General features: G+C 39.8%; 1 protein-coding gene across 3 annotated transcripts in view; it reads right to left on the bottom strand.

Annotated features, from left to right (window-relative positions):
- Positions 1–2,519: 2,519 nt before the first annotated feature.
- TRMT9B (tRNA methyltransferase 9B (putative)) overlaps positions 2,520–20,557 on the bottom strand; it is a 71,361-nt gene continuing 53,323 nt past the window's right edge. The window contains exons 3-5 of one of the 3 annotated variants that reach the window (XM_047091470.1): positions 16,392–16,600; positions 10,403–10,576; positions 2,520–3,884 (exon numbers count right to left, since the gene is read on the bottom strand). In XM_047091470.1, coding sequence (XP_046947426.1) covers positions 2,854–3,884; positions 10,403–10,576; positions 16,392–16,545 — 1,359 coding nt within the window. In that variant the 5' untranslated portion in view covers positions 16,546–16,600 and the 3' untranslated portion in view covers positions 2,520–2,853. Of the gene's footprint in view, positions 3,885–10,402; positions 10,577–16,391; positions 16,601–20,557 lie in introns of those variants that run through there. The other 2 variants (XM_047091471.1, XM_047091472.1) reach the window with 2 other exon arrangements.

Raw genomic sequence — 20,557 nt, 5'->3', positions numbered from 1 at the left:
TCTCTCTGGATTACCTCCAAGTTTTGCCCATTCAATTGATGGTCAGTTAAAATACAGAGGAATTCTTGACTGACATCTAGAATTTGGAAGAAACAGAAGGGAAAACTAGACGTAAGAATCATACACCATCCTGCACAGAACAGTGTGATAGGTAAGGAAGACCAGACCAATAAGATAATCTGAGATAGTCGTCGCATGGTTTGGTAGTTACATGACACTCTAGTGACAATTTAAAAAATAATTTACATAGGTCACACGCATGATTCCCACGATAATGGTATTTTGATTGCATTCTTTCCCTCATGTTAATGCAGTTTACCCCAAATCATTTGCCTGTTTGCATGTAATCCTTAAATAGGTCAGTGAGGCATCAGTGAGCCAGCAGAGGTGTTTAAGGAAGAACCTTCCAGTAATCTCCCAGACATTTCCGGTTACTTCAGCTAGTGGGACTCTGTAGGGCCATCAGTGAACAGGAAAGAAACTGATACAGTATTAATAATGGCATCCAAGTTTTCATATTACTTCAGATAGAACAGCAAAATTTATAATTAAGCAAGTTAAGGCAGACTGAACACTCGTAAGTAAACTGTGTATGCTTACACTCACTTATGACTTGTATTTCCTTTGGAGGACAATCCTTAATGAAGAGCAAGATTTTTAAATGATTATGATATTTACATTAGCTTGGCTCTTCAACAACATCTACGTATATATCTCCAAAGGCAGAAGTTAGAGTTAAGAGTGCTTTTCACATGAATATACCAAAGAGAGGTTATCAGCCACAGAGTTCAGTATTTGCATACAAAATAATGTCTGGATGCATAGAATTCTTGTGCTCAGCAGATGAAGAACGAAAGATTGCTATTATTAAGTGGCTTCTTATTTACATTCCTGTCAAAATTATGTGAAACTCTTTCTCAAGAACCATTCTAGAGAATCCTCTTACATAAAGAAGGGTGTATGCGTAGGTGGTCGCTCACACAGGTTAGCGCAAAGGTTTTTTGGTGCACTCTGATAAACTGAGTTCTGTATAAGTGGCACACTACCACCAGAAAGAGAGGACTTCAAGCAGATTTCTAACAGAAGCCTGGGATTAAAGATGCATGTGACAACAAGCTTCAGGGAGACGAAAAATCCACTCATAATAAAACGGCCATCAAGCCTTTGTTGTAAGAACTTCTCCAACTCTGAGAATATTTTCTTTCTACCAAGAAAACCGCTTATACTCATGTTTAATGTCCTAATTTAATGGAAGACACTAAATTAATTTATATCCCACTTCTAGGTCTGTTTTCATTGTCCCTCCAATGCAGACTATGCACTGAACAATACAAATCCCACGTGTCATTTCTACCAGACAACCTCACCAACCCAAAAGGTGATGATGTGGTCTTATTTTAGAGCCAAAAGAGAGTTCTATACATCAGTCATTTTCAGATAAACATTAAAAATAATCCCTTACGCTTCTTTGAAAGTGGCATCGTTATTTCAAGATGGAGCACAATCACTGCAGGAAGAAGAACCCAAGACAGATGAAATGTTATACAAAACAAGAATTGAATTTTTGTCCAGGATTACAGAGGTCCATAAATTAAAAAGGCTTCTGTCAAATGTTGACTCCTGATTATATCTGTCTCTTGATCCCCCATGGACTTAAACAGACCCAAGGTTAAATCTGAACAGGCGTAGTGACCATACAACATCTAATCTGTTTGTCTACAGAGTGTCAGAAACCCAGCCTTTCATTCGTAGGACTTAATTCTGCCTAAATCCCTAATATGGCTAATAAAATGTGGCTTGCAGTAAGATAAGTGCCCAGATTTTTAAAAATCCAACAACAGATCCTCTGTCAAGGACAAAAACTTGCCCCTTAACCATCTATTTATATTGAGAGCCAAAATAAAACAGCGCTTCAACCAGATTCTCATTTCCTAAATATTCCTTCAGTTCATAAGAAAAGCATCATTCTAGATGAAAACTCCTTAGTCAATCTTGGTCTTATCCTAAGTAGACATTCCTGCTTCGAATAAGGTCAGAAAGATACCACTGGGGTACTTGCAACAACTTCTGATACCTACACATAGCACTCCCTACCTGCTGACGGTGCCTTTAAAAACCTTCTGAGCAACACTGAAAGCCTTGTCATTTACATATTTGGAAGCAAGTTTGCTTACCATTTAGAAAAGTCCTCATAACAACTTGTCTCTCTCTACCGTCTCTGGCTTTTCTGAAGTATGAGGAAGGCCTTGGCAACAAAATAATTTATCACATCATTCAATTTACATGCATGCCACGGAAAAGGTTTACCTGTTATCTTGCAGACAAATCTAAAGTATAACCAGAGAAGCAGAAATTACCCCCCTTCATTATAAAAATGCTGTTCTAAAAAGGTATACTTAAAAAGAGAATCTTGTACAGAATTGTCAAATCACTATGTTGTACACCTGAAACTAATATGTCGTAAGTTGACTCTACTTCAATAGTAATTAAAAAAAAAAAAAAAAAGACAACAACCAGAATCTGTTAGAATCTGCGTGTAATACTGAAAAATGATACACATGTATCTTTATCATAACTTGGCCTTTCAGGGAAAAGAAAATCCTCACCATATTGAAGTTCATTTTATACTGCTGCTTTTATATTAATAATTTATGAATACCCTTTGTCAAATGCTTTACATGCCAGGCTCTGTGTTCATCCAAATATTTAAAAGATGATCAAGTCATCATCTCTACAAAGTAAAGTAAAAATGCACTAAAAATAATAAAGTTGGATGCAAATTCAGGTAACCATACCAAACCCTGTGAAAAGACCATGGTCCATCTTTTGGAGGAACTGTCTAACATGATCTGGTCAATCGCAGTTGTCCTTTTTCTCGGCAATGATACACCAGTTGCCATGATCGTTCCCGGAGCTCAGAACATGCAGCTCCGACACGTTCTCCTTCAGCAGGCCGTAGAGCTCGCCCTCTCGAAACACATGGTAATAGCGCATCAAGGCTCTGGAATCCAAAACGTCGGGCTGTTGTTCTTCGACAGAAATTGTGGCATCTGGGTTGGAATCTGTGGAGTCGACTGCAGAAATCCTTCTCAGTATTTTACTAGAAGGGTCGCCTTCTTCTACATCACCTGCATTCACACGATTCGCATTGGTGTTGGTGCTTTCCAGAAAATTCCCATCTCCATTTCTCCTAACTTCTCTTTGCTGGCCTCCATGCAGATGTTTCTTTGTGGCTGGTGCTCTCAGCCACTCCAACTGTTTTTGCGAAGTCTCCACAAACACATCTTCATCTGAAGTTTGCTGTCTTGTTGACAATGGCTCTTGGTGACCTAAGTCTAAACTGGAGTGTCTGGAAGGCTGGATCGATATGGTGCTGTTGTCCCAAGCCTCTGTAGTCTTCAGGGGCCTCACTCTCTCAACTTGCTTCCTCAGAGTTGATTCATCCAAAGACCTAGAGAAAAACCAGGAACGAAAAGATTTTCCGAATGTGTTATAGAATCCATTTTCTTCCTCTCCTTCCTCAGAGATATTTGCACAACAGGCTCTGGCCATCATTGGTTCATAGTCCATGCTGTGGGACCGTTTGGAATGACCTTGCTCTTTAAAACAAACAGAGCAGCTACAGACAGAACAAGGAGGATGGTAGGGATGGCTTCTTTCCGGATGTCCACACTGCTGTTTTCTCCCAGGCTGGCTGGAGTCTGAGAAGAGCTGGGAGCATAAGGCCCTGTTCCACGGGACAAGCACATCTTGCTTCTCAAAGTGCCGGTTCTTTTGTTCCATGGCCCAAACATAAATCATCAGCTGGCCTCCAGGAACTAAGACCCTGGCCATTTCTTTTATTGCTCTGATTCTTCTCTGTTTTGTAGAAAAATGATGGATGACTGAAAAAGAAGAAACGAGCCTTCAATGTGTATACACATACATAAACTCTCAAATTTATACGCTAGTATTTTACATATAATGCAATTTCATACAATGCAATTTCAACACACAATAAAACCTCTTTATTTCCTACAGGGCAGGGCACATGGTGGGTATAGCAAAGCCTTGTTTAAGGGGAGATATAATTCTTATCTTTGGCTCCTATACTTCCTACACAATCTTAGGTAATTATGTAACGTATATGGATTTCAAGTTTGTTCATCTATAATAAGACAAATAATGTGGGGGCGCCTCTGTGGCTCAGTTGGTTAAGCATCCAGCTTCAGCTCAGGTCATGATCTCATGGTTCGTGGGTTCAAGCCCGGCGTCCGACTCTGTGCTGACAGCTCAGAGCCCAGACAGAGCCTACTTCAGATTCTGTGTCTCCCTCTCTCTCTCTGCCCCTCCCCTGCTTGTGCTCTGCTCTTTCTCTCTCTCTCTCAAAAATAAATAAACATTAAAAAAAATTGTCTAAATACGTAGATAAATTGTAAGTTCCAAATCCTTCCAGTTTCTGAATCCTATGAATTTGTTAAGTAGAAGGATGACCAATGTGAATTAATGAAATTTTCATGGGAGCACTGTTAGGTAAGTGTTCTCAGTGGAAGACTATGAGATAATTCTTTACTTTAACAAATGATTGGTACTTCTTATGTACCAAAAGATTAACACCACTAATCAATGTTAACAAAATTAATACAGCAAATAGAAGTGGAGAAAAATGCTAAAGATTGTCTTCTTACTTAGATAATGCAAAGATAAGCCAGCCTAGCAAAAGTCCAAATGATTGCTTATTATTTTTTTAAATATTAATATAAAGTGGCTGTGGATGTGTTTTTAAAAATCAACAGAGGTCATTGTTTTTCTTCCAATCCCTGCAAAGTTAAAGTGGAATTCAAGTAAGACTGTCTTTATCCAATCTAATGATGAAAATATTAGGTATGTTTTCATCAAACACGGAAAGTGTGGAAAGTGCCAGTCTATGAGTTCTGAGAGGAGTCCAATCCCAGTACTATGTCAAGAGAAAAAAACAGATTGTTTTTCCACATGGAGGGGTAAGGCCTACCCCGTGTCTCAGGAAGGAAGTTAGTCCCAAGGGAAGTCTGGACACTACGCTCAGGTATGAGTAGTAAGATGAGAGACAGAGGATAGGAGGGTTCCTGAAACCCTCACCATAGTCCAGCGGGCAGCAGTGGTGTTAGGCAAATAAATCTCTAGTTTACCTGCCACAGAGAGATGGTAAATATCTAAAATGAGATTCTTGTATAGAGAAAGCTGTCAAAGGAAGATCAGTCAACAGGCACACGCGGTCTTGTTACCAATCAGGTTTTTGTCCCCTCACACAGCACACATGCCCTGGCGTCCGCTGTCCTGCCACGCAGAGGCGTGAGAAGCCAGACGTGCGATGACGCGAAAATGGGTTGGACGAACAGGACGCCCGCGTATTTTATCCTAGATCTGACAGCAACTCACCTTGTGATCTTTGACCAATCACTTGACTTCGCTAGGCCTCAGACTGTTCCTCACTCCAATTCCCAAAGAGCCCCCACTTTTTTTACTGTTTGTTTATTATTGACACAGAGAGAGAGAGAGAGAACACGAGTAGGGTAGGGGCAGAGAGAGAGCCACAGAATCCAAAGCAGGCTGTAGGTTCTGAGTTGTCAGCACAGAGCCCAACGCAGGGCTTGAACTCAGGAACCGTGAAATCATGACTTGGGTCCAAGTTGGACGCCTGTCTGACTGAGCCACCCAGACGCCCCACCAGAGAGCCCTTTTTAATGGTTAATTTGAAAGCTTACATTTCTAGAGGCAGAGTCTTGGTCACTGAGCTAAAAGGAGGCACAGAGGTCAGGAGAGAGGTAGGATGATCCTAATGTTCATATCTATGACTATTCATGGCCGTGAATATCTCCCATGACTTGCACCTAATCCACTCCAGAATGTCTATGGGTGTATTTTCTACATATGGTCATCCCTTGTTATCTGCAAATTCCATATTTGCAAATTTTGCTACTTGACAAAATGTATTTGTAGCCTCCACAACAGCACTCTCAGTGTTTTCCTGGTCATTTCTTGACATGCGTGTGGTGGCACAGAGCTCCCAATGTGCGTGTTTCCATCTAAGGTTGAGCAAGGCGACCTCTACTTGCCTGTTTTGGCTTTCTCCCTGTCAACAAGTGTCCTTTGGTGGCCTGTTTAGTGCCACGGTCTTTGCATTTGGTGCTTTTTGTTGGTGATTTCGCTGTTTAAAATGATCCCTGAGCATAGTGCTTAAATGCTGTGTGGGGTTCCTGAGTGTGAGAAGGCTAGGGTACGTCTTGTTAGATGAGCTTCGTTCGGGCTGTTGCCAGGAGTTCAAAATTGAATAAATTGTCTTTAAACGGAAATACATGTAAAATAAGGTTGTGTACAAATCAGTTGACAAAAAATGCAGCGACGAGAGGCTCGCAGGAACTTAGTCCTTTATTTCCCCTGGGAGCAATGGCTCCGTATTCGCTAATTAAGTGTTCGAGGAGACTTCATAGAATATAATTACTGTGAATAATGACAGTTGACTGCGTTCCTTTTGGGGGCCAAAAAAGAAAAAAAAATCATTAAAATAGGACCACTTTAATATAGTAATCTCTTTTTAGCAGATTCCTATGTCTTCAACATTTTAGAATTCCGGGCTTCAAAAGAAGTCTTTTTTTAAAGGAAGAAAGTCTTTATACATAATAGTTCCTTAAACATCTGTTATGTGATGATTCACTTTAATAGCATAATATCACCCAGGAAATACCTGAATCTTTTATATTGTTTAATATTTATATTTAACATGTAATACTAAGTAACTTTTAGGCCAATTTTTTTTGAAAAACTTTACAAATGAAGATTTCTTCATTATATAAAAAATGTATTATATATGCATCTGTATATTCTATGTAAAAACATTATAAATGTAACCGAAATGGGATGTGAAGATGCATTTTTATGAATTATAAATGTCAGGAAACTATATTGAGTTTTTTTCTTTTCTTTTAATTTTTTTTTAATTTACATCCAAATTAGCATATAGTGCAACAATGATTTCAGGAGCAGATTCCTTAGTGCCCCTTACCCATTTAGCCCATCCCCCCTCCCACAACCCCTCCAGTAACCCTCAGTTAGTTCTCTGTATTTAAGAGTCTCTTATGTTTTGTCCCCCTCCCTGTTTTTATACTATTTTTGTTTCCCTTCCCTTATGTTCATCTGTTTTGTCTCTTAAAGTCCTCATATGATTGAAGTCATATGACATTTGTTTTTCTCTGACAAATTTCACTTACCATAATCCCTCCAGTTCCATCCACGTAGTTGCAAATGGCAAGATTTCATTCTTTTTGATTGCTGAGTAATACTCCATTGTGTGTATGTGTGTGTGTGTGTATACACACACACACACACACACACACACACACACACATCTTCTTTATCCATTCATCCATCGACGGACATTTGGGCTCTTTCCATACTTTGGTTATTGTTGATAGTGCTGCTATAAACATGGAGGTGCATGTGTCCCTTGGATAAATACCTAGTAGTGCAGTTGCTGGGTGGTAGGGTGGTTCTATTTTTAGTTTTTTGAGGAACCTCCCTACTGTTTTCCAGAATGGCTGCACCAGCTTGCATTCCCAGAGACTATATTGAGCGTTTAAAGGCTAAAAAAAAGAATCCCCTTTTGTTTAAAAAGCATAATCACAACTTAAAGGCAAAAATAATATTCAATAGGGGCACCTGGGTGGCTCAGTCGGTTAAGTGTCTGACTCTTGATCTCGGCTCAGGTCATGATCTCACAGTTCGTGAGTTCAGGCTTTGTGCTGTGTGCTGACAGCACAGAGACTGTTTAGGATTCTGTCTCTCCCTCTCTGTGCCCCTTCCCTGCTTGCGCTCTCTCTCTCTCTCTCTCTCTCAAAATAAATAAATAAACAAACAAACAAACTTAAAAAAATACTGGTCAATATATGTATACTATAGCCACATGTTCCTGCTGAGACCCCAGAAAATAGGTAGGTTGAATTCAAGTACTGGATTCTAGAATTTGATGGGAAGTTACAGAAGATCATCTTTAAAGTCTTGTTAATTCTTGATATTTTATGATGTGCTGTCATTTGACTTTTCCAATGTGCAGGTCTCCTTTAACTGAAAGCGTAAAGCAGAGTTTTGCAACCTCAACACTACTGACATTGTGGGCTAGATAATTCTTTGTTGCAGGGGGCCAGCCACTAGATGACAGGAGGTTGTACACACATCCAGTTGAGCCAGCCAAAAATGTCTCCAGACATTGACAAGTGTCCCCCAAGGGTGAAAGGGGCACCATAACCCCATGCCGAGAATGACTGGCATAAAATAAGTAGTCAATTGGCACTGTTGTAATATATTGCTAAATTTTCATAGAATTGTCAAGCTATTCTCAAACTAAGTGGAAAGAGTGTTTCTTTCTCCAAGCTGTCAGAAAAACATGTGGAATGTATAATTAGATACCGTGTTGACCTCTCAAATTATTATTAGGAGTCATGGAAAAAGCATGTCTCTTTATATATATATTTCTTCATGCTAAGATTAGCAAAAGTGCCAGCATAAAATTCTAAATAGGGAAGTAAATATGTACGGACATAAGAGACTATCAAAATTTTTCATAATCTAGGGGCGCCTGGGTGGCGCAGTCGGTTAAGCGTCCGACTTCAGCCAGGTCACGATCTCGCGGTCCGTGAGTTCGAGCCCCGCGTCAGGCTCTGGGCTGATGGCTCGGAGCCTGGAGCCTGTTTCCGATTCTGTGTCTCCCTCTCTCTCTGCCCCTCCCCCGTTCATGCTCTGTCTCTCTCTGTCCCAAAAATAAATAAACGTTGAAAAAAAAAAAAAATTCAAAATTTTTCATAATCTAGTTCTAAATGTGAAACCTCGCTGAAAATGACCACATCACATTAATACAGTTACAGTTCCGAAAAATACATGGTGTGTTTCCACCTAAGGAAGCATTTTTCTTCAGAAGACAGCAACCAGGTATGTTGCATTTCTTCCGCGGACAAAGCAGGAGACCTAAGCTGGAAGCAGAGAAGGACCTAACCACGTACACATGGAGCATTTGCCAGAAGTCGGACAGCCGGGCGCGCTATCCCCGTGCCCGCCACAGTGGCTCATGGCACATCCTTGAAACTCATGTAAACGAACATTTAGCCTCTGAAACTAATGTAAAGGAACACAAAGAACAAAGAACACACTTCTCTGACCTCTCCCCGATTTCTCATTCTTTAGGTGGAATGTCCAACCCAAAAGCTTTCTTTCCACTAAAGATTCAAAACATTTTAATGAGTTTCTTGGTGTAACAAGACTCCCTCCTCATAATGTTTATGCCCAAAACGGACTTGACCGTTTCATCTGCAACTAAGTAGGGCTGGCCTACAGCAGGTTTCCACGGCAACCACCTCCTGCCAGTCCTGACTAGTTTCAAGGCTGTGGCCTCCAGGCCTGCATCCCCTCACTGTGCAAAGATATAGTCCCCATCTATTGTTGAATAGATTAAGTCCTCATTTCCTTCAGGAGAGAGCAGTCTCCTCGTGAATTTTTATCTCCCAGTTTTTATCTAGTCAGTCAGCTTTATATAGGATCACCTTGCTTTGTGTGTAATCTATAGTCAAATAGACTAATTTTAAGTGTATTGGAGCAAATCCTTTGCTTTGCAAAAGATTTTCCTCTTTGCAAAAGAACTTGGTGCAAGGTTCCCTAGCACGTTTCAATGGGACTAAAAGTCTAAATTTTAGGATTACATGTATTGAGTAAAATGAGCCATATCTGTGTATATTTCAGGCACAGGTCTTTGTTGTTTCTTTTCACTTGTGGACTGTGTGTTTTTATGGGGCACACTTGTTGGGAAAATATGAGGAACATATTCCCTAGAGTATGAACAATCTCTGGCAGTAAGAGAGCCGAGTGATGTAAAACTAATGTAGTCTGGGACCGGGTGGGGCCATCTTCCCCGGTGCCCTCATGCACCAGTGAGTAGCAGATTGGATGACACATCCAGCCAGGTGACATTCAGTACATGAGTTTTACAGTGTTCTGCTAATAAAGGACACAGTCATGACCTAAAGTAGGTAATAAGACTTCTAAAGTTCTACTTCGCATTGGGAAAGCCTGGCTCCATTTCAGTATAACAGAGTATGAAATATTTCGATGACTAAAATTCCTCTAATACTTTCTCACTCATAAGTAAAAGAAATTGGAATGAGTCATCGGAACACAGTACCAGTTTGAAGGTTTAACTAGTGAAAACAATCCTATGTAGCACCTTATGTACATTTGGGATTAGTCAAATGATCCAGTTGAAATATGTTTAAAAATTAGATGAAATGAATCACACTGATGTTTCTACAAAGAATGAATGTTGAGTTGTGAGAATGGCCTCCACCATTCATGCAATGTTATTGTCCTGGTGAAGAGGGAACGTGTGACCAGGCTGCCTTACCTCCTATGGAGATGATGGCATCGAAGCCCTGATCCCTAAAGGGGAGATGAAGGTTGTCACATACCATGACTTCACATCCTCTACTCCGGGCAATCTCTACCAATGGCCCACAGTAGTCACAGCCCAGGGTGTACACCTGGCTGTTCACTTTAAGATACTTTCCAGTCCCACAACCTGTAAGAGAAAAACCTGTGTTACATACTGTCCTCCCGGAAAGTGGAACATGGTCAGTTTGTCTTACGACAAGGAATAGAAACAACTTTGTATTAACTAACCGAGACAGACTACAACGTGGTTTGAAGATATTCACAAAAGCCAAAGAAAGATCTTGAGAGGGCACTTACATATGTTCATCCATAACAGAAGATGGAAAAGGATAGGGAAAAAGAAATAACATTTATTGAACATTTAATGAGGTAACGTCCATAGGGATTGGCCCACTAGCACAACCAAAAACTGTTAGCTGGCTCATGACAGTGGCTGAGTTTCCTAGTACCCTAGGAATGGTGCCCAGGCCTTTACAAAACTACCTTCACATACATATTTCATTATGCAGAAGTCCATACGTGATGGCATTTATTCTCATGTTATCTGTCCAGACATTCTTAATATTTACCGGCTGCATAAAACAAACTATTGCCAACCATTTTCACTGCATATAAACAAAACAATCTATACCATAACACATGTTTTTCAAAAATTTGGAATTTGAATTTGAATGAAAAGGGAATTTCGAGAAATTTTTATCCAATCTATTGTCAGTTCTTGGTTTTAAATGATCTCTGTTGACTCAGCATACAAGCTTTAGAGCTATTTTTTTCTTCTTCTTCTTAAACAGACCACTTATGACATTCATTTGGCAGAGACCCAAGTAATTCAATATTTACACAACCCAAAGATCTAGATCAATCAGATCTGATACTACAATGAAGAGGGAAGTAACAGGAGTGAGTAACCATCTTGAAACAAGACCTTCTGGGGTCTGATACCTAGTATTATTTTGTAACACGGACACAGCAGTGAATTCCTTTTTCAGAAATATTTAAAGATAGCATGGGAGCTGATATCCCTGAAAAAATATCTACCACTCTTCAAGCATGATTAGTTTGCTGCTTCCAAAATGGCAGGCCATTCAAAATTATATGAGACACCAAAAGTATAATTAAAGTTCATCGATGATGCCATCTGAGACAGTGGCAAGTACGTGAATAAAAACAAGATTTCCAATGTCATCATTTTAATGTGATTGGGGTCTTAGAAATATTTTAGATGTCATAGCCACTGTTCCTAAGAATACTTATGAGGAAAAGTAACCAATATTTGAGGGAAGTTATGAGGAAAATAGGATTCACAAAGTACTTTAAAATTGCAATCCTGAATATTTCAAAGATGATGGTCCTGGTTGAAGGAAAATAATCTGGCAAATGTGTTTGCTTTTTTATTTTTAATTGGCTCAGAGGATACATTTAGAAAAATGAAAGAGAAAATTACCTTCGACTAATAAGAACAGGTTCATGACAAACTGGTGGTTATCAGATGGGATGGGTGAAACAGGTGAAGGGGATTAAGAGTAACACTTATCGTCACGAACGCTGAGTAACGTATAGAACTGTTGAATCGCTGTGTTGTTTTTGTTTTGGGGGTTATTTGGGGGTTATTTTGATTTGTTGAATCACGACATTGTACACATGAAACTAATATAACATTGTACATTAATTCAGGAATTAAAAAGTAAAAACAGAACAGGTTCATGGACCATTAGAGCTAGAGGGAGGTTGTTCGGAGGGCGTCTGGCAATACTGAGGCAACCCAGTCCTTGTCAAATCTCAGCATCATCGTCTAGGGCCCATGGCACCCTCGATTTATCCCATTTTCATTTCTGATGGCATTCATTTTGAAGCATAGGGGTGGATCTCGCAGACATGATGCAATTATTTATTTTCCAACTGCATACACTGAGACGATAGAGAGGGGAAGATTTTATCCTAATGAGGAAATCAGAACTCCTGCCAAGCCTAGTGACCCCATTATCTTAAATGTGCAAGAAGTATATCAAACATTTTTGATACGGCAGCAAGCTCCAGTACACAAGTCATGCGGCTTTACAAAATCTCATTAAATGATAACCTTTCACAGTATTGAAGAGAGCTAACAGAGTGCGTGCTTACATTCCTCTTTATTTTCTATTCTGTACCACACTCAAAGAAGAAAACATAATTGCCTCAATTCAACGAAATGTTTTGGTGCATGGTGGGCGAGTGTTTGCTAGAAATAACTAATTTGAATGTTTCCTCTCGAGTTTGCAGGAACAACTACATTTTTTAAATTAAGAGTTTTTGCTAAGACCTTTATCTGAAGCAGAATTCTCTTTTCCCGTAGGAAAGACAAGAGTAAAGCCTACTTATTTCCCATTTTATATACATTTCTTGAAAGCAGAGATGAAGGGATACGTTTTATTCTGTAGGCATGGTGCTTGCCACGGAGCAAGAGTTCTAAATTTTTATTGACTCCATGAAGGAATGGTAAATAGGGAATGACTTAGTAAATTAAATCTTACTACAGAGATTGGGAATAAATACATAGAGTTAAGAGGCAAAGGGAATCTTAATTATTGAAAAGGAAATTTTTGTTATGTACACAAAAATACCATTTTTAATACTATTAGGACAGACGGTTGTCTCTGATGTCAGGTAAAAAGGTAACCTTGCTCAAAAAGAATCTGGCTCTGGTCTTCTTCCTGTTTTCTAAACTAATCTAAACAAAGATCTCAAACCCCAGAACACCCTCCATGAACCATCTAATGTCCTTAAGCGACTAGCCCATTTGAGGTAGCCATATTGTCATGATTGAAGAGATCATAGTATTTCCTGAGAGTACTTTGGATTTCTGCTGTCTTTGAATCTTCGAAGTTCTTTTCACTTAGGCTGTAATTTCTGCTCACTTGATTCCTGTTACTGGCCCAGACGACTTAGTTTCCATCAGGAACTCTTGGTGATGGAATGATGGGGAACGGGGTGATGTGGTGAATAAAATCTAAGTCGACTAAAAGTTGCACCACTTAAATAGTGAAAACAGCCTAGAAAATTGTAGGCAACTGGAACCTGATTATGGCCAGATGTTGATTATTTATGCAAAGTTTTACTGGTAATTAACTATGGATTGCTAATCTAGTAACCAGTCAAGTTAACCAATATAACAAACCATTGATTTTAGCCAAGTGGAAAACCTGGAAAGAAAAAAAAAATGTCCTTTTGGAGATAGTCGTGTTAGCTTACTTTCTTCTCTTCTACTCTCCTTGGGCTTTTGTCTTTCTTTTTCATTTACTTCTTAACTTCACTCTTATTTTAAAACCTATCCCCTTGTGTAATCAAAACAGTACCATTGATTTATTGAATAGTAAAAATGTAAAAGCACAAAACTTGAAAGATACAAATGGGTAAACAAATATTTACTGGATATGATTATGAATTTGCACAGGGGCACCCAAGGAATATTATTTGTACCATAATCTGTAGTAGCAAAATATGGCAAACACCATATATCTGTCAGTACGGTGCTATTTATCAGAGAATGGTGTGCAGCTTTAATACTGGGCAGCTCTGTAAGCACAAACATGGAATGATCTCCACCAGATATTAAAGGAAAACAAGTTAGGTGTCTAACAGTTTGTAGAACATACCACCATTTGCATAATCAAAGAAGGAAACTCACCCATATATACACCGGTATGCACAAATATGCTTATACTTAAGTGAACTCTCTCGAGATTATACAAGAAGCCAACTGCTTCTGGCATGGGTTACTTGGTGCCACAGGACTGGGACGGGATGCTCTTTTCACTGTACGCCCCTTTGTACCTTTGTTACGGAGCCATGTAAGTGGGTTACCTATCAAAAAAATTTTCAGCAATTGGGATTTCTCCTTTTTTTCATCGTTTGTTCATATCATTTCCTCACTATTTCTTTTGAATTGTTCACCATATTCTTTTGTACTGACTTTGAAGAATGCTCTGTAGGTGAAGCAAATGATCCAGTATTTTTATTAGATAAGTTACAGATATTTTTACTCAGTTGTCTGTTTTTTTTTTTTTAACTTCAGTTATATATTTGTCTAGATTTTTGCCTTGTAGAACTTTTAAATTTTTATATGGTCAAAGATATCGATGCAGTCCATTGTCATTATTCACAGGTTCTGTATTTGCATGTTCACCTGCTGGATAAAATTTATTTGTTACCCCCAAATCAATACTCAAGCACCTGCATGGTGGTTACCAACAAGCGGGCATATAGAACAGCAAAAATTTTGGAAAAATTTGAGTTGTCTAAGGGGCCCATTACCCATGTCTTATTTTGGTTCTCACCCTACCAACAAGGGTCCTTTATGTGGTCTATTTAGTGGCACTTTTTTTTTTTTTTTTTGCATTTTTGTGCTTTGCGCAATGATTACATTGTTTAAAATGGCCTCTGAGCATATGGCTCAAGTGGTGTGTAGGGTTCCTAAGCCCAAGAAGGCTATCACGAGCCTTATGGACAAGATATACATGTTAAATAAACTTTGTTCAGGCTTGAGTTATAGTGTGTTGGCCTTGAGTTCAATGTTAATGAATCTATACTATATAGTAAATAATGTGTCTTCAAATAGACATACAGATGAAACAAGGTTAGGTATTGATCAGTTGACAAAAATGTGACCAGAGGCTCACAGGAACCCTAATCCTACATTTCTTTAGGGACCATAATTCAGTATTCATGAATTCAGTGTTCATGGCAATTTTATAAACTTGACATAGGGACTGTGAATAATAACAACTGTATTTTCTTTTATGATTTCTGACTTGGTGTTACAGAGGGGCCTTTGTCCTAGGTGGATATTAAAAAAAAATCTAATTGTCAGTCATCTAGTCCTTTAATGATTTCATTTTCTTATACCCAAATCTTTGTTTGGAATTTTTGGTGTAAGATATGAGAATGTAGCATGTGATGATACTGTTATCCCAAAGTCACTTATTAAATGGTTCCTTTTCTCCTATTTTAATATTCTGGCATTTTGCTAACATTGTGGTTGGTAAGAGTTCCAAACTCGAGGTATCTTCTGAAACCACATTTAATTACAAAAAAAAAAAAATGACATGCTAGATTTTTCAGAGACTCTCCATTTCTACGTGATATGCACCTCTTCCCCAAATTCCACACTGCTCATACCATCCTTAACATGCTAAAAGTCCTGGGCACTGGGACTAATACTAATATCTCTTGCTAATATTTAGAATAAATATTTACAGTAAATGGCAAATCAGATGGAATTTACAACTACAAAAATTTATGACTTCTGGGCACAGTCTGCATGCAGTTGCTGGAAACAGTTTTAGATGGACATGCCTCAAATAGAAACCTTACCGTGTCTTAAACCTTAGTCTTAGATCTACTGGGTTGTGGTTTACCACTGATTCAGAAAGACACTGAGCCAAAGTCTTCCAGGCAAATCAGTGATTATGAAGGTATGACCTAATTAAAGATATGCTCCAATAATGAAAGACCTACAGAATAGTTAAGGGAAAGGATCTATGAGATTAATAAGAGGTTATAGGACTTCTTTTGTAATCCCACAATTCTGCCTGTTCTGTAGAAGGCATGAGAGCCGCTCAAGGTGAGCCACCAAAACATTTACAAATGTGAGTCGCTCTACATTTCAAATGGTCAGTTTCACCCGCAGTCATTTGTCATGATTTATTCATTCAATGTCAGGTCGATTTCACGGGAGGATGTATGCAGAGGTTCTTGAAAAGGTCACCACTGTATAAATGTAGATTTCAGGAAGTTTCCTAACTTTCTGACTTGATGAATTTCTGCTATAAAGTGAATACTCTAGGTCCTGGCAGGCCAAGGACACAATTTTCGACTTCTGGGTAGAACAAAAATGTAAAATGAATCTGAAAAGGAAAGGCACAATAGAATATATTTCAGACTATGTGGCACAACCCCGGGGTTACCTATGTCAGCGATGAGGCTGCCCGGCTTCTGCTCCTGGAGGAACTGACGGACTCGAGGCCAGGCTTTGCTCTGCAGGTCATTGAAGTAAGGTGCGGTGCCCTCATACACATCATGTACGTGCTGCTTTTCCAGCTGGGCAGCTTCATGATCCATCCTGGGAATGGGGCCACCCCCAAGAAATGCCAGTCAGAGTACACAGCAGAAGGAGCTGAAGGAGGATGCAGATTTTCTAAGATTAGGAACCTACAACTGCCAAGGTCATACTGTCCTTATACTTTTTTTTTTTAACTGAAAATAACAAAATCTGCACTGTAACCCCACCATAATTGTCCAAAGACTAGCAAATGCATAGTTTTTACCTGCATATCTTCAGAAAATAATGGTTTGGAAATGAGCCAGTCAGTGTAAGTTCCTGTACAAGATCAATTCTTAATTCTGAAAGCATATACAAAAGGTTCACCAAATGGTTCACCCTGGATAAAATCATTCTATTTAATGCTACAGAAGTTTTAAAATTTTATAACAGGTAGCTCATCACTCCAATCCAATCACAAAGCCCTATTGATTTGACCTTTTTAACGTCTTTGGATGCTAACCATTTCTCAATCTCCCTACTGATCCAGCTTTAGAAAAGGTGCTCGCCTCTTGTCTGAATTACTTTCATAGCCGTAAACAGATTTTGGGGGGACAGATTTTGGTTGCCCCTCAATCCCTTTCCTTCACTTATGGAAGGAACTATCCACAACTGTAACATTTCCTAAAACAGAAATCTAATAATGTTGTTTTCCATCTTAGATTTCTCCAAAGGCATTTTATAGCTTGTCCAGTCAAGTTCAGGTGTCTTAGTAGGGCATACAAGGCTCTTTCTGATCTGGCCTCAACTTATCTCTTAAAGCTATTTCTCACCGCCCTTCCCTAGCATCAGATGAGGCTGTATTGCTCAGTGCCCCATGGTTGCTCAGACGCGACACACTGTCTCTCATCCAGGGGCCTGAATGGACACTTATGCTTTGCCTGGCTAACTTCCGTTCGTTCTTGACACAAGCATCACCTCTTGCAGAAAGCCTTCTCTGACCTCTCATGCAGGATCAGGAAGTCAGAAAGGAGTGAGAAAATGAAAGAGCAGTCTTAGAGGCCCCTGCTGGGTTAGGTTTAATCTTTGAATTATTCTCTTGTGGCATGTGAGTGAAGAGTATCCCAGGGAAGTGGCCAGGGGCTCAGCTTGTAGCTTTTTACCAATCAATATGAAAGTATTTTCAATCATTTAAGAACCCATTTGGCCCCACTGGTGCGTATCAGCTAGTTTGCTCCTGCCCCTTTTACTCCCGTGCATCCCGTGCACGCTGCCACCGACACAAAGGGCTATAATCATTGATTGGATATTTGCCTCTAGCACTGGCTGGAAGATGCTAGAGTTCAAGGGCTCGCCTTATTTAATGCCGAATCTGCCAGAGTTTGCACACGGCAGATACTCAATAATGAACAAACACAAGCAGAACTGACTAATCCTGAGTCCAGAGGGTGGCACTGGGTTTGGTAGAAAAGGGAGTGACCCTGGGGAGTGTGGGAAGAGATACACTCACAAGCTTGAAGATGAAAGAGTGACAAGAGAGGGGTACAGTCTCTAGACAGCAGACAGCCTGTGTGTCCCGCTCCCCACCCTCCGTCCCCCTCACCAGTCCCACCCTGGAAAGTAGAAAGCGCTTGAGCAAGATGGTATCTGATTAGTTATTGCAAAGTACCTCCCTTCTTACCCTCCTTTGCATTTAAGAAATCTCCTGTGGAGAGGGGTGCCTGGGTGGCTCAGTCGGTTAAGCATCTGACTCTTGATTTCAGCTCAGGTCATTGATCTCACAGTTCGTGAGTTTGAGCCCCGCATAGGGCTCTGCACCGAGATAGCAGAGACTGCTTGGGATTCTCTCTCTGCCCCTCCCTACTTGTCTCTCTCTCTTTCTCAAAATAAACATTAAAAAAAGAAAGAAAGAAATATCTTGTGAAGAGATACTTTGAGACAACATAAATATCCTGTTTCTCATACTCTCATCCACCAGTTGTAGCATCGTATCCATTGGTGATGCTTGCCCCAAACAGTTATTACTATAATTATCACCAAATGATGATATTTCAATTCCATCATCCATTCTATGGCAAGGAAGAGCTTTTCAGGATTGACTCTTAAGAAAACAAATGAGCAGTAGACTATCCTTAATTACTACGGGCTGCCCACAGCCCCTGCAGAAAATCTGGCAAACTCCTAACAGAGTACAAATCTCATTTGTGAGGTCTGACAAAACTTCCACCCAAACTGAAACAGCTTATATTGCACCCTCAACTGGAATTTACAAAGTAAACATATGGCCGGCTATAACTGCCTACACACCAGAAAAACCCAAACACTGAGCGCTTTTCTTTTTAATCAACATCTCAGTAGACTTACGTCTGCTTAAATTTTTTTTTCCCTCAAGGAATCAGATCTGGCAATACAATTTGGAGGAACCCTAAAACAAATAAATTTTACTTTCTTTTACTTGCACATGGTAATTGGCAGTCAACATAAACACAATTATCTTCAATCTGGCTCTACCTGCAAGATCAGAATTTGTAGTATCTGAACAGTACCCCTTGGAGACCTTTCACTACATCCTCTCCCAAACTGCCTGGCCTCTACCGTAAACAAGGAGCTCTTTTAAAGTGTGTGAACAATATAAGTCCACTTTGTTTTTATTGTATTTTACAGTTAAGAGTATATACTGCAGAATGGTTAGCTGTGAAACTGATTTGTGGAGCTGGGGCTATCCAAGGTGACATTTTTAACACTGGATTTAAATTTCCTGCAATATTTTCCATATGAATTTTATGCATCTAAGCAAATTCCTTGTGGATTAGATCATGTGATTAAGCTAGTGAGGTTGGTACTATAAAATACGAATGGGGTTCAGGGTGAAGCTAGGGAGATAGGGTTAGGTTTAGCCAGGCTTTTTAACCTGTGGGCTGTCAAATTCTAGGCCCTTGTAGCTAGCAGATGCCTTGTTGGTGAGTCATGAGAGAAGGGAAAATAATTTGAAAGGTAAGGAGAAGTCAGATGTAGTAATACACTGAAAATTCAAAGCACTAATTTAGATTTTATTTTAAGTGCAATGGAAAGTAGAAAATAGTTTTAAGTTGGTAGATGGGTTGGGGGAGGTAGGTAACATGATTGGATTTACAATTTTTAAAATTTGTTTTAATTTTTAATTTTTTTTTTTTTTAGAGAGTGCACACATGTAAGGGAGGGGCAGAGGGAGGGAGGGAGGGAGAGAAATAAAGAAAGAATATTAAGCAGGCTCCATGCCCAGTACAGAGACTGACTCTGGGCGTCCTCCAATGACGGTGAGATCATGACCTTAGCCAAAATCAAGAGTCCAAGGCTTAACCAACTGAGCCACCCCGCCACCCCTGGTTTTATAATTTTAAAAGATCCCTCTAGGCATATCTTTTAGAGTAGCTATTATTTTGTCACAACCCCCTTTCTTCCGATAATTGGTATCTTGTCCTCCCTGGATGAGCAGGGGACCCAGGCCTGGCCAATCATGGTATCTCTATCCCGGGACACAATCATTGGTTCAAGGCGATGCAAGGTGAGCCAATCAGAGTCCTTCCTTGAGATAGCTCCGTGTGGAGCTAAAGAACAAGTGGCCCCACCTCTGGCATCACAGAGCTGTAAAGATGTGAAGGTCGGGCTGCCAGTGGCTAACTTTCCCCACATAGCAAAGATCTGTCTTTAGGTAGAAGAGAATGAAGTGAGGCAAAGTGAATAGATGAGAGACCAATGCGGTGGGAAAAAGAATCGTGGCAAGCATAAAATCCTGGTTCTGTTCCCGGAAACTTTGGTTCCTGCAGTCCTGGGGGCTACTCCTCCTACCCAACTCAAGGTCAGTCTGTTCCCCTTTGTGCTTACTCTTGTTGGGTTTCTGACCTGGCCAGCACAAGAGTCCTCTCTAGTTCAGCATTACTTCTACCAAGAGCTTTCTTTTTCTGTTCTAGTTTGTAGTCCTTAGAAAATGGAAGAGAGGAGAGAAAGTGATAGGAAACTAACAAAAGAGGTCAGTGCCTTGATGTATTTCCCATGGAGAGAGGTACAAAGAGAAGGACATCAGCAATTCTTCTAGCCACCGGGTCATCATTA

The sequence above is a fragment of the Lynx rufus genome, unplaced genomic scaffold (assembly GCF_022079265.1).
Source record: "Lynx rufus isolate CCGP_SWC_20201006 ecotype Redwood Valley unplaced genomic scaffold, mLynRuf1.p SCAF_3, whole genome shotgun sequence".
NCBI classification, from domain to species: domain Eukaryota; kingdom Metazoa; phylum Chordata; class Mammalia; order Carnivora; family Felidae; genus Lynx; species Lynx rufus.
The sequence above is the reverse complement of the archived record's forward strand: the minus strand, read 5'-3'. Positions and strand labels throughout refer to the sequence as shown.